Consider the following 22,005-nt stretch of genomic DNA (forward strand, 5'->3'; position numbering starts at 1 on the left):
TGGTCTAAATAAAGCCATATAATTTTCACCTTTATCCAGTTTATAACAAAACAGCACTTTGGTGCCCTGCTCAATCAAATGAGCTCCGTCATCTCGTCCTGGCCCCCTAATGAACGCTATCTCTGTGCCATCTTCGTAGTCATGATCTTCATTTACCAAAGCCAACTTATGTTTATTTACCAAAGCCATCTTATGTATATTATCAACTAAATCACTTCCAGGAAATAACGGTCCGCCCCATTTTTTGTTGAATATCTTCGAAGTTCCCCAATGTCCATTAATTTCGTGTCCGCTAAATTCTGCTGGTGCAAAAAGTTGAGTATTCAAGGGTGATGGCTGCATAGTAAGGGGAAAAGTGGTCGATTTAAGGGTTCCGTTGGATTTGAATGTTCACAAGGATTTCTCAACGGAATATGGTAGTTAGGACCCCTACGAACATAATTAGACTTGTTGCCAATTTTGTATCTCAACAGAAACACCACTTTTACCACTTTTTACCACCTTTGTACCACTTTTCTGGTTTGCCAAATATCTTTAGTTGTGAACGTCGTAGAAGGCTGAAAATTAACCTAGAATGTTTATCTTATCAAGGAGTAAAACTTTTGTATCAAAAGTTTTTACATCGGACAATCAGCTAATTGGATAATTACCAATTAGTTAATCACCAAAAAAAGTGAAAATTTTTTATTGGCTTAAAATGATTGAAATCGTTTGAAACACGGAGAAATGTAGTTTTTAGAAAAACTTCAAACATTTTTCACTTAAAATTTTTTTTTCGAGACTTGAAAAAAAGTTTGAAAATTTGAAAATATTTTTTCCGCCAAAAGTGATCGAATTGCATGAAACGTGGATAAAAATGCCTTGCAGAAAAATTTCGAAGATTTTTAGATTGAGGAATACTAAAATCATCAATATTTGAAGTTGGAGTTCAGTAAATCTCGACATATTTTAGTAATTAGGAATAGCTTAGCGGAAAGGGCTGGACCTGAAAAAGGTTAACCACACAATATTAGAGTTTCGTAACTAATTACAATACAGCTTTATCAAATTCCACATAAAGAAACAGCACAAAAGGACCATTTAAGATCGAACCGATTTTACCTGCTGTACTATCATTTTATTGATTTCAATGATCAAAACCTCTGTCAATCTTGCCAATCTATACCGGGTATCTGAATGTACCGGACCTCTTATTTACCTCTATAATTAGACCCAGTTGTGCAAGAAATGCGATTTCTCACAGGGGTTTCTTTAAACTGTGCACTTTTTATCACTCTCGCAACTCGCAAGAGGCCTGGTATTATAGGGGGGGTATAGGAAGCGAGTGTAAATATACCTTCCATCATCCATTGTGGCTTTTTTGTATTGTGAATGCGCATGCCGCTTCGTTTGCTATGCCATATACCTCGAATAACCCCCATATGTCATTGCCAGGGTCGGGATAGAGCTGGAGATAGCATTGAAAAGTTGCTAGAAACAGCTAGATTTAGAGTAAACTGGTGGTAGCTGGGTGGTGCTAGCATGGATGTAGCAGAACGTAGCTACACGGGGTTTCATTGGAGTTGGTTATTTTAATGGCCAAAGAGTGCCGGAACTAAAGTTACTTAAGATTGCAGTTTAGGGGCAGTGTAAACCACGGTGTAGTCAGGGACACAGAGCTACAGTGCAGGAGTACTGCAATAGAACAGTGCAAGTGATACAGTCTGCAACAGTAAAACGCCGACGAAGCTAGACTTAGAGTGAACTGATGGAAGCTGGGTGGTGCTAAAATGGAGGTAGCAGAACGTTCTACATGATGAAAACAGGAAAACTAAGGCTGGTTGAGACCTAAAAAGATGTGAATCTGTCCTGATAGATCCAGTGAAGAGCGAGTAGCGAAGAGTTTGATCACTAACCTAAAACTCTAAAGAAGAAGAGGGCTAAAGAGACTCACTTTGATCAATAAATCCGGTACGGCAAGGTCTGTAGCCTTGATAAGAAGATACCATGAAGTAATTCATGCAGGAAAGTCGATTTATATAAAGGGTTTCGTTGGATCTAAAAAGGGTGGGTCAGTCTCTCTGTTTTCATAAGATTCTGATGAAATGCTGTTAAGCTCAGGACGGTGATCTTAATAGGTCGGATAGCTGTACCTGGTTGCTTCCAGCCCACCCTTGTCGCTTGAAAATAAGTTCTCACCCCACCTCTTCCAAAAATACAGTTACCAGAGCAGGAAACTCTTCTTCCTCCTCTTCTTTCAACACAAACACAATCAGGTTCCAGCTACTCTCCTCCTCTGCAGCCACAATCTTATCTCCTTCTTCGGAGTTTTACTGTTGCAGACTGTATCACTTGCACTGTTCTTTTGCAGTACTCCTGCTCTGTAGCTCTGTGTCCCTGACTACACCGTGGTTTACACTACCCCTAAACTGCAATCTTAAGTAACTTTAGTTCCGGCACTCTTTGGCCATTAAAATAACCAACTCCAATGAAACCCCGTGTAGCTACGTTCTGCTACATCCATGCTAGCACCACCCAGCTACCACCAGTTTACTCTAAATCTAGCTGTTTCTAGCAACTTTTCAATGCTATCTCCAGCTCTATCCCGACCCTGGCAATGACATATGGGGGTTATTCGAGGTATATGGCATAGCAAACGAAGCGGCATGCGCATTCACAATACAAAAAAGCCACAATGGATGATGGAAGGTATATTTACACTCGCTTCCTATACCCCCCCTATAATACCAGGCCTCTTGCGAGTTGCGAGAGTGACAAAAAGTGCACAGTTTAAAGAAACCCCTGTGAGAAATCGCATTTCTTGCACAACTGGGTCTAATTATAGAGGTAAATAAGAGGTCCGGTACATTCAGATACCTGGTATAGATTGGCAAGATTGACAGAGGTTTTGATCATTGAAATCAATAAAATGATAGTACAGCAGGTAAAATCGGTTCGATCTTAAATGGTCCTTTTGTGCTGTTTCTTTATGTGGAATTTGATAAAGCTGTATTGTAATAAGTTACGAAACTCTAATATTGTGTGGTTAACCTTTTTCAGGTCCAGCCCTTTCCGCTAAGCTATTCCTAATTACTAAAATATGTCGAGATTTACTGAACTCCAACTTCAAATATTGATGATTTTAGTATTCCTCAATCTAAAAATCTTCGAAATTTTTCTGCAAGGCATTTTTATCCACGTTTCATGCAATTCGATCACTTTTGGCGGAAAAAAATATTTTCAAATTTTCAAACTTTTTTTCAAGTCTCGAAAAAAAAATTTTAAGTGAAAAATTTTTGAAGTTTTTCTAAAAACTACATTTTTCCGTGTTTCAAACGATTTCAATCATTTTAAGCCAATAAAAAATTTTCACTTTTTTTGGTGATTAACTAATTGGTAATTGTTTGTTTGTTTATAGAACCCGTCCCCAATCTCGTATCGGAAAATGACTAAACTCAGGTCTGAGTGTGAATACGGGTGGTACCTGCAAAAGTGTTCATTAAGCTAACTAATTGGTAATTATCCAATTAGCTGATTGTCCGATGTAAAAACTTTTGATACAAAAGTTTTACTCCTTGATAAGATAAACATTCTATGTTAATTTGCAGCCTTCTATGATGTTCACAACTAAAGATATTTGGCAAACCAGAAAGGTGGTACAAAGGTGGTAAAAAGTGGTAAAAGTGGTGTTTCCGTTGAGATACAAAATTGGCAACAAGTCTAATTATGTTCGTAGGGGTCCTAACTACCATATTCCGTTGAGAAATCCTTGTGAACATTCGAATCCAACGGAATGCCACTTTTCCCCTTACTACAAGTCACCTGAAATGTAAATATTGTTTAAATCCTATAATGAAGATAGTTTAACGTGGATTTATGTGTGTGCTACAATTCATAACTGCGAAAATAGCTGCATTTAGTTTTAACGTTACGAAAATAGTGCCATTGATATTTAAAAGACATGAAATTGTTCCTGTTGGATGTAGGAGATATGGAGGCAAGCTTCAGCGAGGATACGCACAGAAGTGTGGCCGAATCTACCGGACTCTGCCTACTCTTCATGACTCTCACAATATTCTCTGCAATTTCAAACATAGCCGTCATTATCAGCGCCATCTTGGAGAGATGGAAAGAAGTGGATAACTTCACATTTGTATTCTGTGTCTCCCTCAGCTTTAACCACCTATTCTTACCGCATCACATTCACTCGATGATAGCGTACTCGGTGGTGGCGAACACTTGGGAACTTCATGCTGTTCCCTGTCTAAGTGTCTATGGATGGGGGTCCTGTCACTCTACTTGAACAGTGTCTACTTGCTCCATATTCTACTGCTAGTGTTCGACAGTGCTGTAGCAAGGTATAGCAACGTCAGGGTGGCTATATCTGTGTCACTAAGCAAGAAGATAGCTCTTCGGGCCTGGATTAGCGCGGCATTGCCGCAAGTTTCCTCGGTAGTCCTCAAGACGAAGAATCCTTACTTGTACAGTGCTGGTTGAGGAGGTTGCTTCCAGAACTTCATGTTCAGACTGGCAATAACGGTGTCACGAATAAAAGCGGAAGAAAGGGTGAAACAGATGGGGTGTCGGAGACACTGGACCACTGTTGCTCTCAGTTCCATGTACTTGCTCAGTGTCCTGCCCTACATCGTTTGCTCTATGATTGCCATGACAAGCGAGGAGAAGCTGTTGGACGCGGTGGGTAAAGACACAGCTCAGTTTGCGAACGTGTTCTTCTGCTTTGGAAGCATCCTCATCCCAATGATATATCTTATTCTATGTCCAAGGTTTTGTAAGTTTGTCATATCCGAGAAAAATCACCCTTTTATTTACAAGCTGCTAAAGTGGAGTCATCCACGAACCACAGGGAACAACGCCTCAAAGGATGGGTCAATATACAGGGCCCTCATTCCTCAACAAGATATAGGAGGAAGATGAGATCGAAGAAGAAGAAGATTACATAGAACTCCCTGCAATCAGTGTTCACTTAGCGTATAAACACATGTCAGGATTAAGCAGGGACCAGTCACCTCCCAGTGTACGATACTAAAGTGTTGCAGGTAAAATTTGTAATGGTGCTCCATACTTGTCTCAAACAGCTTAACAGATTTGAAGTTTAATCATTTTTACCAAATCCTTGTTAGTGCCATATTGTACAATCATTGTTAATTATTCTTGATATACCTTTTCAAAGTTTGAAAAACGTAATTTCTAATAAGAATGGAACATACCACATGGTTCTGACTGTTGTACAAGTATCCTCCAAGTTGTTGCTTTTTTATAATTCTCCGTTACGTTGACCCAAAATGTTGTCTCATCACGCTGCCTTCTAGACACTAGGTAATTGTATTGATGTATACCTTGTATACCTGTTACTGCGAATATGAAGAAAAGGGATCATTACATAGAGCCCTCAATAAAACAGATGAGGAAAATGAGATTGAAGAAGAAGAAGAAGATTACATAGAACTCCTGCAATGAGTTTTAAAAATTAAGATCTATAAGAACAATATAACATCACTATTACTCAAGTTCCAGGCTAAATAAAGGGTGAAGAAAACGAAAGGCTGAGCTTTAATAATATACTCGATAATATACTGGGACTAAGTAAATCAATTGGAATTAAATTGGCGCACATCTGAATTTAAAAAGCATACAAATAATATGCATCTCTCGCATTGCACTCTTCAAAATTGTATGTCCTGCTCGCTCACTTTCAAGTCACTTACTTATTATAAAACGCAGTCACTAACTTATTGTAAGACTGTTTATATATTTAGAGACTTCATACGTTCTACAAATAGTACTGTTGCTTTTTGGAACTAACAATGAACGTGTTTCAGTGCATGATTATTGATCACTTTTTTTTGGTTCTCACGAGTAAAAGAATAATTGTTGTCCAATTATTTAAAAGTTAATTTTAAGCAGAAGCAAAGTTGATAAAGTTAAGCTAAAAGTAAAGTTGATAAAGTTAAGCTTAAAGCAAAGTTGATTAAGTTAAGCTAAAAGCAAAGTTGATAAAGTTAAGCTAAAAGTAAAGTTGATAAAGTTCAGCTAAAAGTAAAGTTGATAAAGTTCAGCTAAAAGTAAAGTTGATAAAGTTAAACTAAAAGTAAAGTTGATAAAGTGAAGCTAAAAGCAAAGTTGATTAAGTTAAACTAAAAGTAAAATTGTTAAAGTTAAGCTGAAAGTATAGTTGATAAAGTTAAACGGAATAAATTAAAAGGCAGTGGTAGTGGCTGTTGTCCGATTATCTGCCACTTAGTAGCATCTTCAACATCTTTCGTTACGTCGACCCAAAACGTTGCCTCATCCCGCTGCCTTCTCGATACCAGGTATTTATCTTTATGTCTATCTTGAGTTTTCCGCAGTCTGCAGCCAAAAGATTTGTTTTTCTTGTTGACATACTCGATCATCCAGCACTCGTTTGCCTTGCTATGTGGGGTATCGTGAATTAAGGCCCTACCGTCATCTCCGTGTTTATCATCGAAAACCAGTAACATCCGAACAATATTGGTATCTGATAAAGATAACAGAATTTTGGTCATTGTTTTAAGGGTGTTAAAAACGGACCCAGTAAGATTGTTCGTTCTTTGGATCAGAGTTGTGAGTCAGAGCGCAGCCAGCTGCAGGGCCATCTATTGCCTGTATCAAACACCCATGTTGTTCATTTGGTGATGTTGAACTCTGTGCTAGATCAAGATTGATAGATAGAAATGGTAGTGAGAAGAAATGTTGGGCCTGATAAAATAATAAGACTATTATTTTTGACGCCCCCAATGTCAATGTATGCCGAATTGCGAGGGATGTTGTATAAGGTTGGACTATAAATTGATTTTAAAAGCAAATTACCTGCACTACAACTGACTCCTGAGAAGCTAGGAGTGGGAAGGTCGGGTAAAGCATCGTATTGGGGTGGAGCAGAGGGCGGTGCAGGTGCATCAAGATCGTATATTACTGATAATATAAGGTTATAAGACAGGTAAGAATCAATATACCATGTAAAAGACATATTGAATTAGCTAGGGTGGACCAAGTTAGCAAAAGGTCTTCACTCTTCTACATTCTATCTTCCCAAAATACTGCACGACCACATTTTTCTGGAAAATGTCGCACACTCAAATGTTTCAATCTTTAACTTACCTCCCCTGTTCCTGTCCATCTCCTTCTGTAATGTTTCCAACTTTCTCTCTAACCGTACATTCTCCACGACTGCTACATCTTTATCCGCCACTGCTACATCCTTATCCGTTCGGATTTCTCTATTTACGTTTCTCAGGTAGAACACGTATTCTGGGATTAATCATTCAGACAATTCATTTTTAATATGTAGTATAGATTGACTTCGGAAATCGGGATTTTTAACCGAGTATTAGATATCGCATATTCAGTAATCAACTGCTTTGTCTGCCATGAATTCTGGCCAATACTCAAAAACAAATAAGAAGCAAACAACACATTATTTTGATACCTGTAACGATTTGAGGGGCCAATGATTCGATACCAGCTCTGAGGTCCTCGTCCGATACTGGTATCACCTCCTCCAGCGTGGAAAAGATGGAGAGACTTGACATAATATGTGATTACACCCCAATGCTAGCCGTGGTATTTAGTTTAGTTTGATGGTAGTGAAAATTGGAATTGTTACTTTGATATGCGCAGTTAATCTTTATAAGCCTCTGTTCCTTTTAATGTAGATATTTATAAAAAAAAAATGTTCAGTTTATCATTGAAATTGAGTACAAATTTTAGTTTTTTTAGTCTGATGAAATATATGACTACATAGATTAATCAAATTTTACTTAAAACTTAACCAGTTGAATACAGATTTAACATTATGGTTTTCATTCTAAATATAGCATGATAGATAAAAGTGTACTTAAATATTTAAATAACATAATTTAAATACCGATCCAATTTGAAGTACAATTAATATTACTATAATAATCAAAGAGGAATCATAGAATCTTTCAATTTATAAATCAAATATCAATTCTCTAAATTCTAAGCGAAATATATCATAGACATCTAGCTATAAGATAATATGGCTTGCCTTAGATATAAAAGACTTAATCTAATTTAAATTAATGAGTAACGAACAATTTTGTTTATATCAAGTTAACACTGTTATATAAGTGTGTGTTTAATTTGATACTGAATGTTATTAATTTCCTTTAGTTGATGAGGCTGATTCCTGACTCCGGTATAGTACTCACCAAACCAATTTTGGTTAAGTAAGAAATTCAGTCCTTCTCGATGGCTGAACTTTGTCAACAACTGATTAAACCTCGTAACTAAACCTCGTGACTAAACCTCGTGACTAAAGCTCGCAACTAAACCTCCTGACTAAACCCCGTGACTAAACCTCCTGACTAAACCTCCTGACTAAACCTCCTGACTAAACCTCCTGACTAAACCTCGTGACTAAATCTCGTGACTAAACCTCGTGACTAAAGCTCGTGACTAAACCTCGTGACTAAAGCTCGTAACCAAAGCTCGTAACTAAACCACGCGACTAAACCTCGTGACTAAACCTCGTAACTATACCGGGTTTTTCATTAATTGGAAAATCCAACGATTGCTTCCATCATTTTCATCATTCGGTCTTGGTCCGATTGCCCGAACTTGGTGATTGCCTCTCTCATCCTTAGCGTCGTCACACTTTAATGCTTGTCCCGTTTTTGCATTGATTATCATATAGGCTCCGTCACTCATCTTTTTAATTAGCCACTCTACTCTAGTCTTGTCAGCAAAAGAAGCCATATTTTTATTACACAACAAAGTACTGATACTGTTCCCTATTATAAATATTGGTCTACTTAATAGTGGTCCATATACTGACATTATCTCCTTGCCTGAGCCATCTTCGTAGTCATGCGGGTCATACCGTTCGTTTACCAAAGCCAGTTTATATTTTCCTTTAGCTAAATCGTTTGAATGAAATAGTGGTCCGTGATATTTTTGGTTGAATATCTTGTATAAGTACTGTTGACATTTCATGGCTGCGTTAATTTCAATTTGGTCGACAGGTCGATTAGTAGAGGATGATTGTTGCGAGTCACCTGAATTGTAAATGATTATGTTACAAGTTATAACAATAGTCGTATTTATTTAGCTTGCATAATGCATATTTACATAGTCCGAAAATAGCGGGTGTCTAGTTTAACTTTGCCGTGGTTATTGAGCTGGCAATAGAAACTCAATCTATTTGTCATATCCGAGAAAAATGTCTTTAAGAAAAGTCACCCTTATGGAACAACGACTCAAGCGAGGGGTCACTATACAGGACACTCAACAAGATAGAGGAGGAAGATGATCACTCTTTTTGAATGTACAAATGGCCTGAGTCCGTTTCTATTGCCCTCAAAAACGACGGTAAACTGTAACCTATTTTGGATCTCACGACCAAAAGAATAATATATAATTATTTTAACTTTATATTAGGCTTAAATCAAAGCCGATGAAGTTAAACATCACAATATTAATAAGATTCGAACATACCAAAAGGCAGTGGTAGTGGTTGTTGTCCGATTATCTGCCACTTAGTAGCATCTTCAACATCTTTCGTTACGTCGACCCAAAACGTTGCCTCATCCCGCTGTCTTCTCAATACCAGGTATTTATATTTATGTCTATCTTGGGTTTCCGCAGTCTGCAGCCAAAAGATTTGTTTTTCTTGTTGACATACTCGATCATCCAGCACTCGTTTGCCTTGCTATGTGGGGTATCGTGAACTAAGGCCCTACCGTCATCTCCGTGTTTATCATCGAAAACCACTAACATCCGACCAACGTTGGGATCTGATAAAGATAACAGACTTTTTGTCATTGTTTTAAGGGTGTTAAAAACGGTCTGGATAGATTAGTTAGGGTACGTACTTAGGTTGTGACTTATTAATGCAGCTGCCCAAATCAATGCCATACGACATATGGAGTCATGGAGTGACTTATGGTTATTTACGGCGGAATTAAAGGCGATACCTAACCTGGAATTTTTGTTGCTGATTGTTGCTGGTTTGTCGTTGCTTTAATGTTGTAACATTTCTGACAATAAACTTCAGTCAATATTATATCCCACTTGTCCTGCCCCCATGGAGGAGTTGTTGGTTGAGTGTGGACCCAGTAAGATTGTTCGTTCCTTGGATCAGAGTTGTGAGTCAGAGCACAGCCAGCAGCAGGGCCATCTATTGCCTGTATCACACACCCATGTTGTTCATTTGGTGATGTTGAACTCTGTGCTGGATCAAGAATAATAGTAATGAATGGTATTGAGAAGAGATGTTGGGCCTGATAAATTAAAAATACTTCTATTTTTGACGGCCCCAATGTTAATGTAGCTCCTGCTATGTGTCGGTTTAGCCGAATTGCGAGGGACGTGTATAAGGTTGGACTATAATTTGATTTTAAAAGCAAATAACCTGCATTACAACTGACTCCCGAGAAGCTAGGAGTGGGATGGTCGGGTAAAGCATCGTATAGGGGTGGAGCAGAGGGTGATGCATCATGATCGTTCAGCACTGATAATATGGGATTATAAGGCAGATAAGAATCAATATACCATGTAAAAGACATATTGATATTTGATATAGTTGGGGTGGACTGAGCTAGCAAAAAGTCTTTACTCTTTAATCCTCCCAAAATACTGCACGACCACATTTTTCTGGAAAATATCCTACACTCAATGTTTCCCCCTCCAATCTTTAACTTACCTCCCCTGTTCCTGTCCATCTCCTTCTGTAATGTTTCCAACTTTCTCTCTAACCGTACATTCTCCGCGACTGCTACATCTTTATCCGCCACTGCTACATCCTTTTCTGCTCGGATTTCACTATTAACGTTTCTCAGGTAGAACACGTATTCTGGGATTAATTATTCAGTCAAATCATTTTTAATATGTAGTATATATTGACTCCGAGATTTTAACCGAGTATTAGATATATTATATTATAACATAGATTGAGTAATCAATTGCCTTTTCTGCAATGAATTCTGGCCAATATTTAAAAACAAATAAGAAGAAACCAACACATTAGTTTGATACATGTAACGATTTGAGGGGCCAATGATCCGATACCAGCTCTGAGGTCCCCGTCCGATACTGGTATCACCTCCTCCAGCGTGGAGAAGATGGAGAGACTTGACATATGTGATTACACCCCAGTGCTAGCTGTGGTATTTAGTGTAGTTTGATGGTAGTGAAAATTGGAATTGTTGCTTTGATATGCTCAGTTAATTTTTATAAGCTTCCATATTAAACGAAAAAGAACGATTAAATATTAATTTGATTTGTTGGTTCAGTAATCAATATAGAGGTATGTAAGGTGTGTTATAGGTCGAATATTCTTCAAAATCCACACAACGTTAAGTTTTAAACTATTTTCACAAATACAAATAAATACATTTATTGAGGACATTATTGAAGGAATTAATTTAAATGAAATGGACTCCGAGGAGTCATAATCCTCGTACATTACAAATAGAATTTACCTTGGTAAAAACATCTTCACATTGTAAATTTTGCAAACCTACAAAGGATTTCCCCAACCAGTACAATAAGATATTTGCTGATAAAAATCCAAATACTCAATTTTGTTTTTGTATATCCAGATTAACATTTAATCATAAAGACGGTTAAGTACTAGCCACTAGTAGAGTTAATATTATTTTAGCGTTTCATTATCACGTGTTTGTCACCTGCATGGTCTCAATAAGTTCCAAGTTGATCAATCTTCCACAAAGTCGCATCTGCAGCATCTTCCGTTACATCGACCCAAAACGTTGCGTCATCCCGCTGTCTTCTCGATACGAGGTATTTATCTTTTTGTCTATCTTGAGTTTTTCGTATTCTGCACCCCAAACTTTTGTTTTCATTGTCGATATACTCGATCATCCAGCACTCGTTTGCTTTGCTATGTGGGGTTTCGTGAACTATTGCTCTACCGTCGTCTCCGTGTCTATCATTGAGTACCACTAACATCCGACCAGCGTTGGGATCTGATAAAGATAAACATGTTGAAGTTTAACCGGGCATAAAGATCAGTGCATCAAAAAGCGGCTGTTACGTTGCGCAGTAGGTATGTTCTGGGATTCATTTCAAGTTTTGACTTGCAGCTGACCACAATACTGTGGCACATGGACTGGCGAGGTTAAATATTGTGCAAAGTGGTGTAATTAAAGCAAGAACTAACCCTGGTTTGTTGTCACCTCGAAGATTGCTCTGCAGCCTTTGTTTACCCAAATCTTTCCCTCACAGAATCCAAAGTCTACTCCCAATCTGTAGGGCCCGGTCTCCGACAGCTGCTCTTTGATTCTCATCCTGGTTACACCAGATATTTTCTTTTCAGCATACTGTGAATTCCAGCTCTCTAGCTTGACAGTTAACAGTTGGTCGCTACCTAAGATGATAATTGTATATCAGTGTACCATGCCAATCATTAAAACATAATAAGTGCAAAATAGTGAATTAATCTCCGGTTGGAGAAAAGGCAAAAGCTCACAAAGATGTGCCATTTTAGCCTTCATTGTCAAAATTGCCGAAATCCACCCAGTTCAATTCATGATGGTAGAAAATATATATCTTTAATCTTGGTTTACACCGTATATGCTCACCATCACTACTATCCAAAGCTTCGATTCTGTAACAATCCTGAGAATTAACTTCACATCTTTTTATTTTCCAAAGGTCATATTTTCCTTGAGCAGATGGTGGTTGAGTGTGGACCCAGTAAGAAACTTTGCTCCTTTCGTCCGAGTTGTGAGTCAGAGTGCAGCCAGCTGCAGGTCCGTCTATTGTTTGTATCACATACCCTTGTTGTTCAGGTGAAGTTGAGCATTGAACTAGACGGGGAAATGTTGGTGAGGACTGAGGAGACATGTAGTACATGATAAATTATGGCTGATTTATACTTCACCGTTCAAACAGATCCAGCAGTCTACACTGGCAAACACGGCATTAGCTACTAGACAGAACAAGAACATTTAAAATGAATAACGTTGACACCTATTTTTGCATATTATAATTTAAGGTGAAAAGTTACTTACACGAACTAGAACTTGCGCCAGCAGTACTGGTAGTGGGCAGGTAGGGAGGTATGTCGTATAGGAGTGGAGCAGAAGGTGATGCAGAGGGTGGAGCAGAGGGTGATGCAGAGGGTGGATCAGAGGGTGGTGCACCATGAGCATTTATCACTGAGAAGATGAGGTTACCAACAACTGAACAACAACAACAGCAACATAGCGAACCTAACAAGTTAGGAACGAGCTCAACAAGGAGGCCGATCTGTTTTCGTGTTGTGGGACCCCAGGCAAAGTGAACAGTTAAATGTCTGGTAGTTATTGTATGTTTACTCTTCAGTCAACACATGGTTTACCAACTCACTTAATACCATATTGTCACGTACTAACATCAGATTCTAATTGATATATGTCATTTTACAATAAAATATTTAATGGGAGGCCCCAAGTGCGTTTTTCCCAGAGAGTAGCCTCGGTTACAGTTAACTGTTAACTGTAAGCCATTTTTTTGCTCGTGAATAAGATATGACATAAAGTAGTTGCATCCAAACTTTCAGTTGAATTTGAAATAATAATAAGATTGAATAAGGATGAAACATACCAGAAGATTCTGACTGTTGGTCAATAATCTGCCACAAAGTCGCATCTTCAACATCTTCCGTTACGTCGACCCAAAACGTTCCCTCATCCCGCTGTCTTCTAGACACGAGGTATTTATTTATATGAATATCTTGAGTTTTTCGTATTCTGCAACCTAACCTCCTGTTACTTCCGTTGATATACTCGATCATCCAGCACTCGTTTGCTTTGCTATGTGGGGTTTCGTGAACTAGTGCTCTACCGTCATCTCCGTGTTTATCATTTAGTACCACTAACATTCGACCAGCGTTGGGATCTGAATAGAGTTTTTTTATAAGAAAAACTAACCCGGCAATGTAGACTAATTCATAAAACCGTGTTAGTTCTGCAGAAGGTCTTGAGTTCGATTCCAGAATCTAGACCCTAATGCATCCTGCCACGATACCTTGGTGTTGGATGCTCAGATACTGAAGTTTCACAAGTCGGGTAACTTGTTGCTCAGTCAGCCTCGACTCATGAAGTTTACATAACAAGAGTTAACCAGTCAATTACTCCTTTAATTGCCCTAAGTTTTGTGATTTGAAAGCTGTTCTTTTTATAGTTCTTTGTGAATGTTTTGTTAAGTGTCAACATTAAAGCAAGAACTAACCCTGGTTTGTTGTCACCTCGAACACTGCTCTGCAGCCTTTGTTTACCCAAATCTTTCCCTCACAGAATCCAAAGTCTACTCCCAATCTGTAGGGCCCGGTCTCTGATAGCTGCTCTTTGATCCTCATCCTGGTTACACCAGATATTTTCTTTTCAGCATACTGTGAATTCCAGCTCTCTAGCTTAACAGTAAACACGTGGTCGCTACCTAAGATGATAATTTTATATCAGTGTACCATGCCAATCGATGAGCTTAGTGCTAAATAATGGCTTAAAGACTCTCAGCTTGGAGAAAAGCTCACTTCAATTCGTGATGATTTGATTCTTGGTTTACACGGTGTTTGCTCACCATCACTACTATCCAAAGCTTTGATTTTGTAACAATCCTGAGAGTTGACTTCACATTTTGTCACTAGCCACCTGTCATAGTTCTGTACTAGCCATGTTTGTTGAGTGTGAATCCAGTAAGAGAAATTGTTCCTCCTATCAGAGTTGTGAGTCAGAGCGCAGCCAGCTGCAGGGCCATCTATTGCCTGTATCAGACACCCATGTTGTTCATTTGGTGGTGGTAAACGTTGTGCTAGACGGGGAAATGTTGGTGAGAAGAGATGTTGGGCAAGAGAAATTAAGACACGATAAAAATAGCATATTTTTCAGAATCAGGACCAGCAGCCTGAATGGTAACTGAGGCATTTTGTTGTTGCATATCATTACAATTTGATCATAAATTCGGAAAGCAACTTACGTGCAGCACCAACAGTACTGGTGGTGCGAGGTACGCTGTATAGGGGTGGGGCAAGGGGTACCAGTGTATCATCAACGTTCAGCACTGAGAAGATGGGGGCATGTAACAATTGGTATTCTATTGTAAGAAACGAGCCAAAAATTTAAACTAGCATTTTCGTTAGTTATAATGCAGCAACAAAATCAGCACCAGCATTTTATCACGACATTTAGAAAAATCTATTCATAATTATATATTTTTAAAACTTTATTTATTTTTTATAACTAAGTATCATAATTTGATTTGAAAAGCAACTAACCTGCTGGAAGGTCGGGTAAGGCGTTGTATAAGGGCGGAGCGCAGGCTGGTACATCATGATCATTTAGCACTAAGAAAACAGGTTACAACTTAAAAGGGGAGAAATTGGCAAACTAAAAACTAAAAAGGAATGAACTATTTAAAAAATATGTATTTATTTTTTACATTAGAAATTGGCATCTGAAACGAAATTAATTCAAAGACACAAGCCACAAATGAAAACAACTATTTTGATTTTAGAACAATCAAATACTTAAACGACAATGAGAAAAAAGGACGCGTGAATTGAAAACATTTCTTATGTGAAGTATGGTACAATATGGTACACTTACTTTTCATGGTCCTGTCCATCTCCTTCTGTAATGTTTCCAACTTTCTCTCTAACCGTACATTCTCCGCGACTGCTACATCTTTTTCCGCCACTGCTACATCCTTTTCTGCTCGGTTTTTTCTCTCTACGTTTCTCAGGTAGAACACATACTCTGGAATTAAGATTATCAGCATATTTTTCTATTCAGGCAGCATACTTTAATTAAATAGGATCAAATACAAATCAGAAGTAAAAAACACGTTATTTTGATACCTGTAACGATTTGAGGGGCCAATGATCCGATACCAGCTCTGAGGTCCTCGTCCGATACTGGTATCACCTCCTCCAGCGTGGAGAAGATGGAGAGACTTGACATATGTACTGTGGTATTTAATTAAAAGTTTAGTTTAAGTACTAAATGTTGATCAAAAGTACAATCTTTGATACCGGTTCAAAAGTACAATCTTTGATACCGGTTCATTACAGAGGTAAGCAAGGTGTAACTGTATTATGAGATACCTGTCACCCGATGTATCGTACCACTACCAGTCAGTTAGCTTTAGTGTGGTATACGACATACATTATACCTTGTTGGTTACTATGTACTACTGCTACTTTAATTAAACGAAGCTATATACACAAATCCCATCCTTACGCTTATATACATTATTATACACGATGCAAGGTTTCTGCGTATTGCCATAATTTCTTGTGTACATTGTACAATATCAATATACAATGTACAATATCAATATACAATGTACAATATCAATGTACAATATACAATGTACATGCGTCATTCATTAAGCACAACTTTAACTCATCGGAATTAGCAATCTTAGGACAACAGACTACAACGGAAACACAATATGAAGCACAGCTTAATGAACAGTGAACACTGATAATCATGGAGCTGACGCTTTTAGTCTAATAACAGTAGGGGAGGATTATACCACCCAACTCTAGACACTATTTACATTGTACACTCTATACACTATACACTATACACTGCAGTAGACCCGGCACGTACTGAAGGAACAAAGCAGTGATATTTGATATCTGTGTCTAAATGGCTTCGATAGGATGTACAGTGCAACGACAAATTAGGTGCTAAAGTTACATTCAGTAAGTTACAGTAACTGCGTGATTTTCGCGATTTGCAACAGAAATACAAGTTTTCCGCACTTATTTGAACATACACTAAACGTTCACAAACTGAGTGGTGATGGAAGTGTCACCTGGGAACCCACTCCACTGATCATGTTACACAAAGTGTGGCTGTACAGTTTCGTTGGGACAAAATTCTTTGGTATCAAATTACAAACGAGTTTAATGTCTATTTTTTCAATCTCCGTATGCGAAAAACACGTGACTTCAAGAATGAACAGATAAAAGGTCGGATTTTCATATCAATTAAGGCCACGGTTAAACAAAAAACACGGACAATTCCAGCATATTTCATTGCCACATATTATGCACCTGCAATAACCTATATAAATCATTTTTATTTATACACATTAGTTTGATACCTGTTACGATTTGAGGGGCCAATGATCTGATACCAGCTCTGAGGTCCTCGTCCGATACTGGTATCACCTCCTCCAGCGTGGAGAAGATGGAGAGACTTGACATAATGTGATGTCTACACCCCAATGCTAGCTGTGGTATTTAGTTTAAAGGTTTAGTTGAAGTACTAGATGTTGATCAGTCAATTTTTATAAGTCTCTATTTCCGAAAATGGAAAATAAAGTAGAATATTTGATTGTAAAGGTAAGCAAGGTGTATTTGAGATACTGGTCCAGCAACTTGCGCAGAATTATGAGGACTACCAGATCCTGGTGGAACCTAAGCGATCCATGATATCACGACAGGCCCTAGACTATATGCCCCAACCTTAAAATCTATAATTCGATTTTACAAGATCTGTGAGATCTCAATAAGGGGTGCAAATTGGAAAATGACCGCAATTCCATTAAACATAACTTTAACTCATCGGAATCAGCAATCTTAGGACAACAGACTACAACGAAACACAATATGAAGCACAACTAGATGAACACTGATAATCATGGAGCTGACTCTTATAGTCTAATAACATTAGGGGAGGTTAATACCACCCAACTCTAGACACTATTTACATTGTACACTCTATACACTAGACACTATACACTATACACTGCAGTAGACCTGGCACGTACTGAAGGAACAAAGCAGTGATAGTTAATATGCAGTGTGTACAGAAACTATTCTGCTTCACAATAAACACATCACTGACTAAATAGTTCCAATAGGATGTACAATATTACGGAGTTCCTGATACTCTGAACATTAATACCCTGAATTAATTAAATTATAGAACATGTGGGACATCACGGACATCTGCCCAAGTGCTACGAAATTACCCCCTTCATAACATTGCCCAGCACAATGTTACCACCACAGAGCACTATAAACACTGTCTCACTGTGTGTGGGCGTGAGGTCAAGACTCTACAAAGACTGTGTATTTTTACACTTCCTTGCAGCAGAGAATTTATGTTTACATTTTATAGTCGGGTGCAGGTGCTTGCTTGCCTTGAATAAACCAAATGATCATTTTTTGTGAATCTCCTGTGGTGCTCACAGCCATATAATCACGTACTAGTGAATCATTCTGGTTCAATATTAATTAGCTTATCTTACGGTATGTTTTACGACACATCTTATTGAATTCGGCGGAATAATAATTATCTTTTCATCTGAAGTTCCATGTTCGTTGGTGAGATCGAGAACCTGCGATCACATTTCTTTCGATCTATTAATCTTCTACATCTAGTATCAAGTTTCTCACAGCCTCTGCAAATCCTAATTGGCATTTTATGATCCAATTAAAATGGCTTTGCATATTTAGAGTGACGTAGCATTTTCATCTTAGATAGGTTTTAATTGTTTTACATTTTAGAGGTTGTCACTGGTAAGTGGTAGTATTATGGAATTTGGAGGGTTTCAGTCCGATATGATCGATAAGAACCGCAAATTCTAGTTAAGAACGAATGAAAATTTACCAGTCATGTTCGATTAAAAGTTTCCCATATTATGTTAATATGTTTTAGTTAGTTGGTTTAAGTCGTTGTTTTCATTTCAATGATGAAAATGTCGAACTTTCAGTAGCATTTTCAGGGAGAGATTTAGTTCTTTGAATGATTTTGGGCTGAAAAAGAAGGTCCCAAATCTGAAGTTAGATTTTTACTGATGACTGAAACCAAATTATGACCGCTGTTTACTGTTACTATACTACTATACCTATTCTGTGGTGTATCATAACACTTTAATTATTGTGTAGGTGATAATGTCGAAAATGAAGGTGATGAGGTTTGACTGGGAAACGGATGTGAACGATAGAAAGAATTTCTGGGAGTTGATTAGCAATGCCAGAGATGACATTCAGTTTGTCATCCTTGATAAGACCAGTGAGAATGTCATCTTTAAACTTGGGATCGAACCAACCAGTCTTGTTAAACGGGATCTCCCGGGAAATATCAAAGTAACTGATAGAAATGAAGCTACCAAGCGAGTACCGATGACTTCACAAAGCGAGGGAGAAGATGCCGTTTCAGTTTCGGTGTCTATTGATTCAGAGGCCGACTGGCCACTGTTCTTGCAGCAACACTGTTCGTTCTCACCTGTCATTGTGAAATTAAGCACTACAAGCTACGGCGAGAGATCACAGTCATCTTCAGAATCCGAATCTGTTAGTTTTACAAAACATCAGGAAACGATTTCCAACTTCATCACCACCAACCTCGACTGTCACAGGACTTCAGAGCTGACCCCCAAGTTTGTGTCACGGTGTATTTACGAATCAGGAGAGTTTTGTACCTTTCAACACTACTATGTTTTGGAAACAGATGGGTATGATTTGTCGAAGTGTTCCCAACTATGTCCTGAAACTTTCAATTTAGAGACCCAGAAAGAGAAGGGCATGTTGGACAAACTCTTAGGAGACAAGATGTTTGTGGCTATGAGGACCCAGGATATTACTGAATTTTGCAGAAATTCTCGGGGTCTTTTAATTTCACCCAATTTGATCGTTTGCTTACAGCATATTTTACGATGCAGTAGTGATCAACTGCTTTTAAAATAAATTTGAATAATTTTTTGTAAAAAATAACTTCCTTTTAAGATTTCTTCTAATAGTAAATGCACATAAGTTTAGGCTTAGAGTTCGGGTTGTTATCCAGGTTTCTATTTATTTTCTTGATTTACTTTTGGATGAATTTGATTTAAATTTTGAACAATTTGTTCAAGTTTTGTACAATTGAACATTCAGATTTATTATCAGTAAATTTACTTTTAGTTATTTTTCATCGATGGCGCTTTTTTCTTTGTCCAAATCTTTTTTAAATGGGATAAAATAGTTGTTTAATTATACTGGCCCGGCATGTAGTGTGACAAATACACGTGTTATACCAAATAAGTACAAACTCGTACAATTTATTTAGCCTCCATATGATAGCCCAGTCAATTTTGTAATAGAGGCTGTTTAAAAGGCCGCGACTTAAAAAACAAACAGAGCTTGAGGAATGTTTGAGCAGCTCAGAGTTGACATTTAATTTTGACACAATACAACCAGCATTAAAGTCCACCCAGCAATAAAAATGTAACTAACCCACGCCCTTTTTCAGGGTCGGGAGAGGATGGTAGCTGGGACGCTGAAACGAGATCTGAAAGACGTGACAGCAGAGTGTAACCCTGCACTACGTCCCATATGTTCCTACGAGAACCCCCATCTAGTGCGTTACCTCTACAAGCTGTCCCTGTCCTTGTCTGGTAAGGTGGCTAGACAGTTGAGGGTTGTTCATGGCTCTAAAGGTCCCATACAGAGTGTTCTCAAACCGCTTGTTGTTCAGGTTAGTTTTAGTTATTTGTTGAAAAACCCACGCCCATTTTTTGAGTGATCTTAGAATATGTTTTGGTAATTTTACATTGGTACATTTGGTAACTTGGTAATTTTACATATGTATCAGGGTAGTTTTCCTTGGTTCCAAAAAAATCATAAACACGTTTAATGTTTATAAGCATATATAATATCAAATGTTAAAATCAGCATAAACCAACTTAAATTGCAGGTAAAAGAAGACGTGTCCGAGGAGGGAGCCTTACTCCTGAACCTGCGACCAGTGGCTTCTTATCGCTTTATATTCTACAGTGCCCTTATCTTCCTGCTATCTTACATGTCTGGCATTAATCCGCTCCTTATCTTCACTTATCTGGGACTTGCACTGGCTGCGTGTGCTTTTGCCTCTAGTATTGTTACCTCCTCTTGACCTGAAATCATTTTAGTAGTTTAGGAGAGCTGTCAAAGGAGTTCAATAGGTATTAGACATGTATCAAAGCATGGAAAGTGTTTGGTAAGGTTATTTTATTTTAAGGAGATAATGCACCTGAGGAGACAGTTTATGACTATGAGAATTTGCCGGTTATTTATTTATTGATACCCCGATTTTTATTTAGATTTTTACGAGTTCTGACCATGTGTTTCAGACTTGGTTCTAACCGTTCGGGAGCGTCCTTGATCTAATTTTAATTTTGTCTTTTTCAATGACAATTAACGGGTTCTTTTTATCAAATTTTAAAGTAAACCATGACCATTGAAATATTTGACTAAATTTGAATGTTCAATTTACAAAGATTAAAGGTTTTCAGTAAATTGTCGTGACGATTTGTCAACAAATAAATTTAACTAAGACCAACCCACAAGTATAGTACAACCTTCGTTATCACACCCCTTCAAAAACGGTCCCGATTCCGCCCGATAAGGAGGTAAAAAATTGGACCGAGGTAAAATTGTTTGCAAGGTAAGTCCGAAAAAGTCCTCAAAAACTCTAATAATTTCTTATTTGCTTGTACTTGATTAGGTCTCCTCAATCACTATGTCAGTGTTTCCTGTAAACGCTACAGCATCTTCCAGCAAACATTTCCTCCAGTTCTTTCTTGGACGGCCCCTAGATCTTCTCCAATGGGCAGGGGTCCAGTTAAGCAGGTACTTAGGAAGCCTAGTGTCTGGCATTCTGGTGACATGGCCAAACCAACGCAGGCGGTTTGCTCCTACGTACGTCTCTACTGGATTTATCTTTGCACGCTCCAGCACTTCAGTGTTTCTAACCCGATCGAGCCATCTTATCCTAAGTATTCTCCTCAAGCAACGCTGATGGAACACCTCAAAGCGCGCTGCTTTTTGGTTGTGTTCCAAACCTCACTACCATATAACAGTATTGTCAAAACCGCTGCCTTATAAATCCTGATCTTTGCATAAGACTGGATGTTGCGGTTTTTCCATATATTACTCAGTTGATTACCAATCACACCGGACCAAGCTGAGTTATCTTGGCCAATGCGAGCATTTAGATCTCCAAGTAAAAACTTCACGTCATGAGCTGATAGTTCATCAAATGCCCC

At 38.1% G+C, this 22,005-nt stretch overlaps 2 protein-coding genes across 3 annotated transcripts in view; one reads left to right on the forward strand and one right to left on the reverse strand.

Moving 5' to 3' along the window:
- LOC134817294 (sphingomyelin phosphodiesterase 4-like) overlaps positions 1 to 21,127 on the forward strand; it is a 71,240-nt gene extending 50,113 nt beyond the window's left edge. For both annotated transcript variants that reach the window (XM_063826426.1, XM_063826428.1), the window contains 2 exons: positions 20,232 to 20,456; positions 20,676 to 21,127. In XM_063826426.1, coding sequence (XP_063682496.1) covers positions 20,232 to 20,456; positions 20,676 to 20,873 — 423 coding nt within the window. In that variant the 3' untranslated portion in view covers positions 20,874 to 21,127. The remainder of the gene's footprint in view (positions 1 to 20,231; positions 20,457 to 20,675) is intronic.
- LOC134817151 (uncharacterized) lies at positions 11,304 to 15,950 on the reverse strand. The gene is made up of 11 exons (XM_063826279.1): positions 15,842 to 15,950; positions 15,591 to 15,740; positions 15,260 to 15,328; positions 14,962 to 15,045; positions 14,566 to 14,796; positions 14,218 to 14,424; positions 13,591 to 13,884; positions 13,017 to 13,163; positions 12,585 to 12,812; positions 12,164 to 12,370; positions 11,304 to 11,969 (listed from the first exon to the last, which is right to left on the reverse strand). Exons 1-11 carry the CDS (start codon positions 15,942 to 15,944, stop codon positions 11,680 to 11,682), a joined length of 2,010 nt encoding a protein of 669 aa, XP_063682349.1. The 5' UTR covers positions 15,945 to 15,950; the 3' UTR covers positions 11,304 to 11,679.
- Positions 21,128 to 22,005: the final 878 nt, after the last annotated feature.

This window comes from Bolinopsis microptera, chromosome 6 (genome assembly GCF_026151205.1).
Source record: "Bolinopsis microptera isolate Bmic1 chromosome 6, MBARI_Bmic_1.0, whole genome shotgun sequence".
NCBI classification, from domain to species: Eukaryota; Metazoa; Ctenophora; class Tentaculata; order Lobata; family Bolinopsidae; genus Bolinopsis; species Bolinopsis microptera.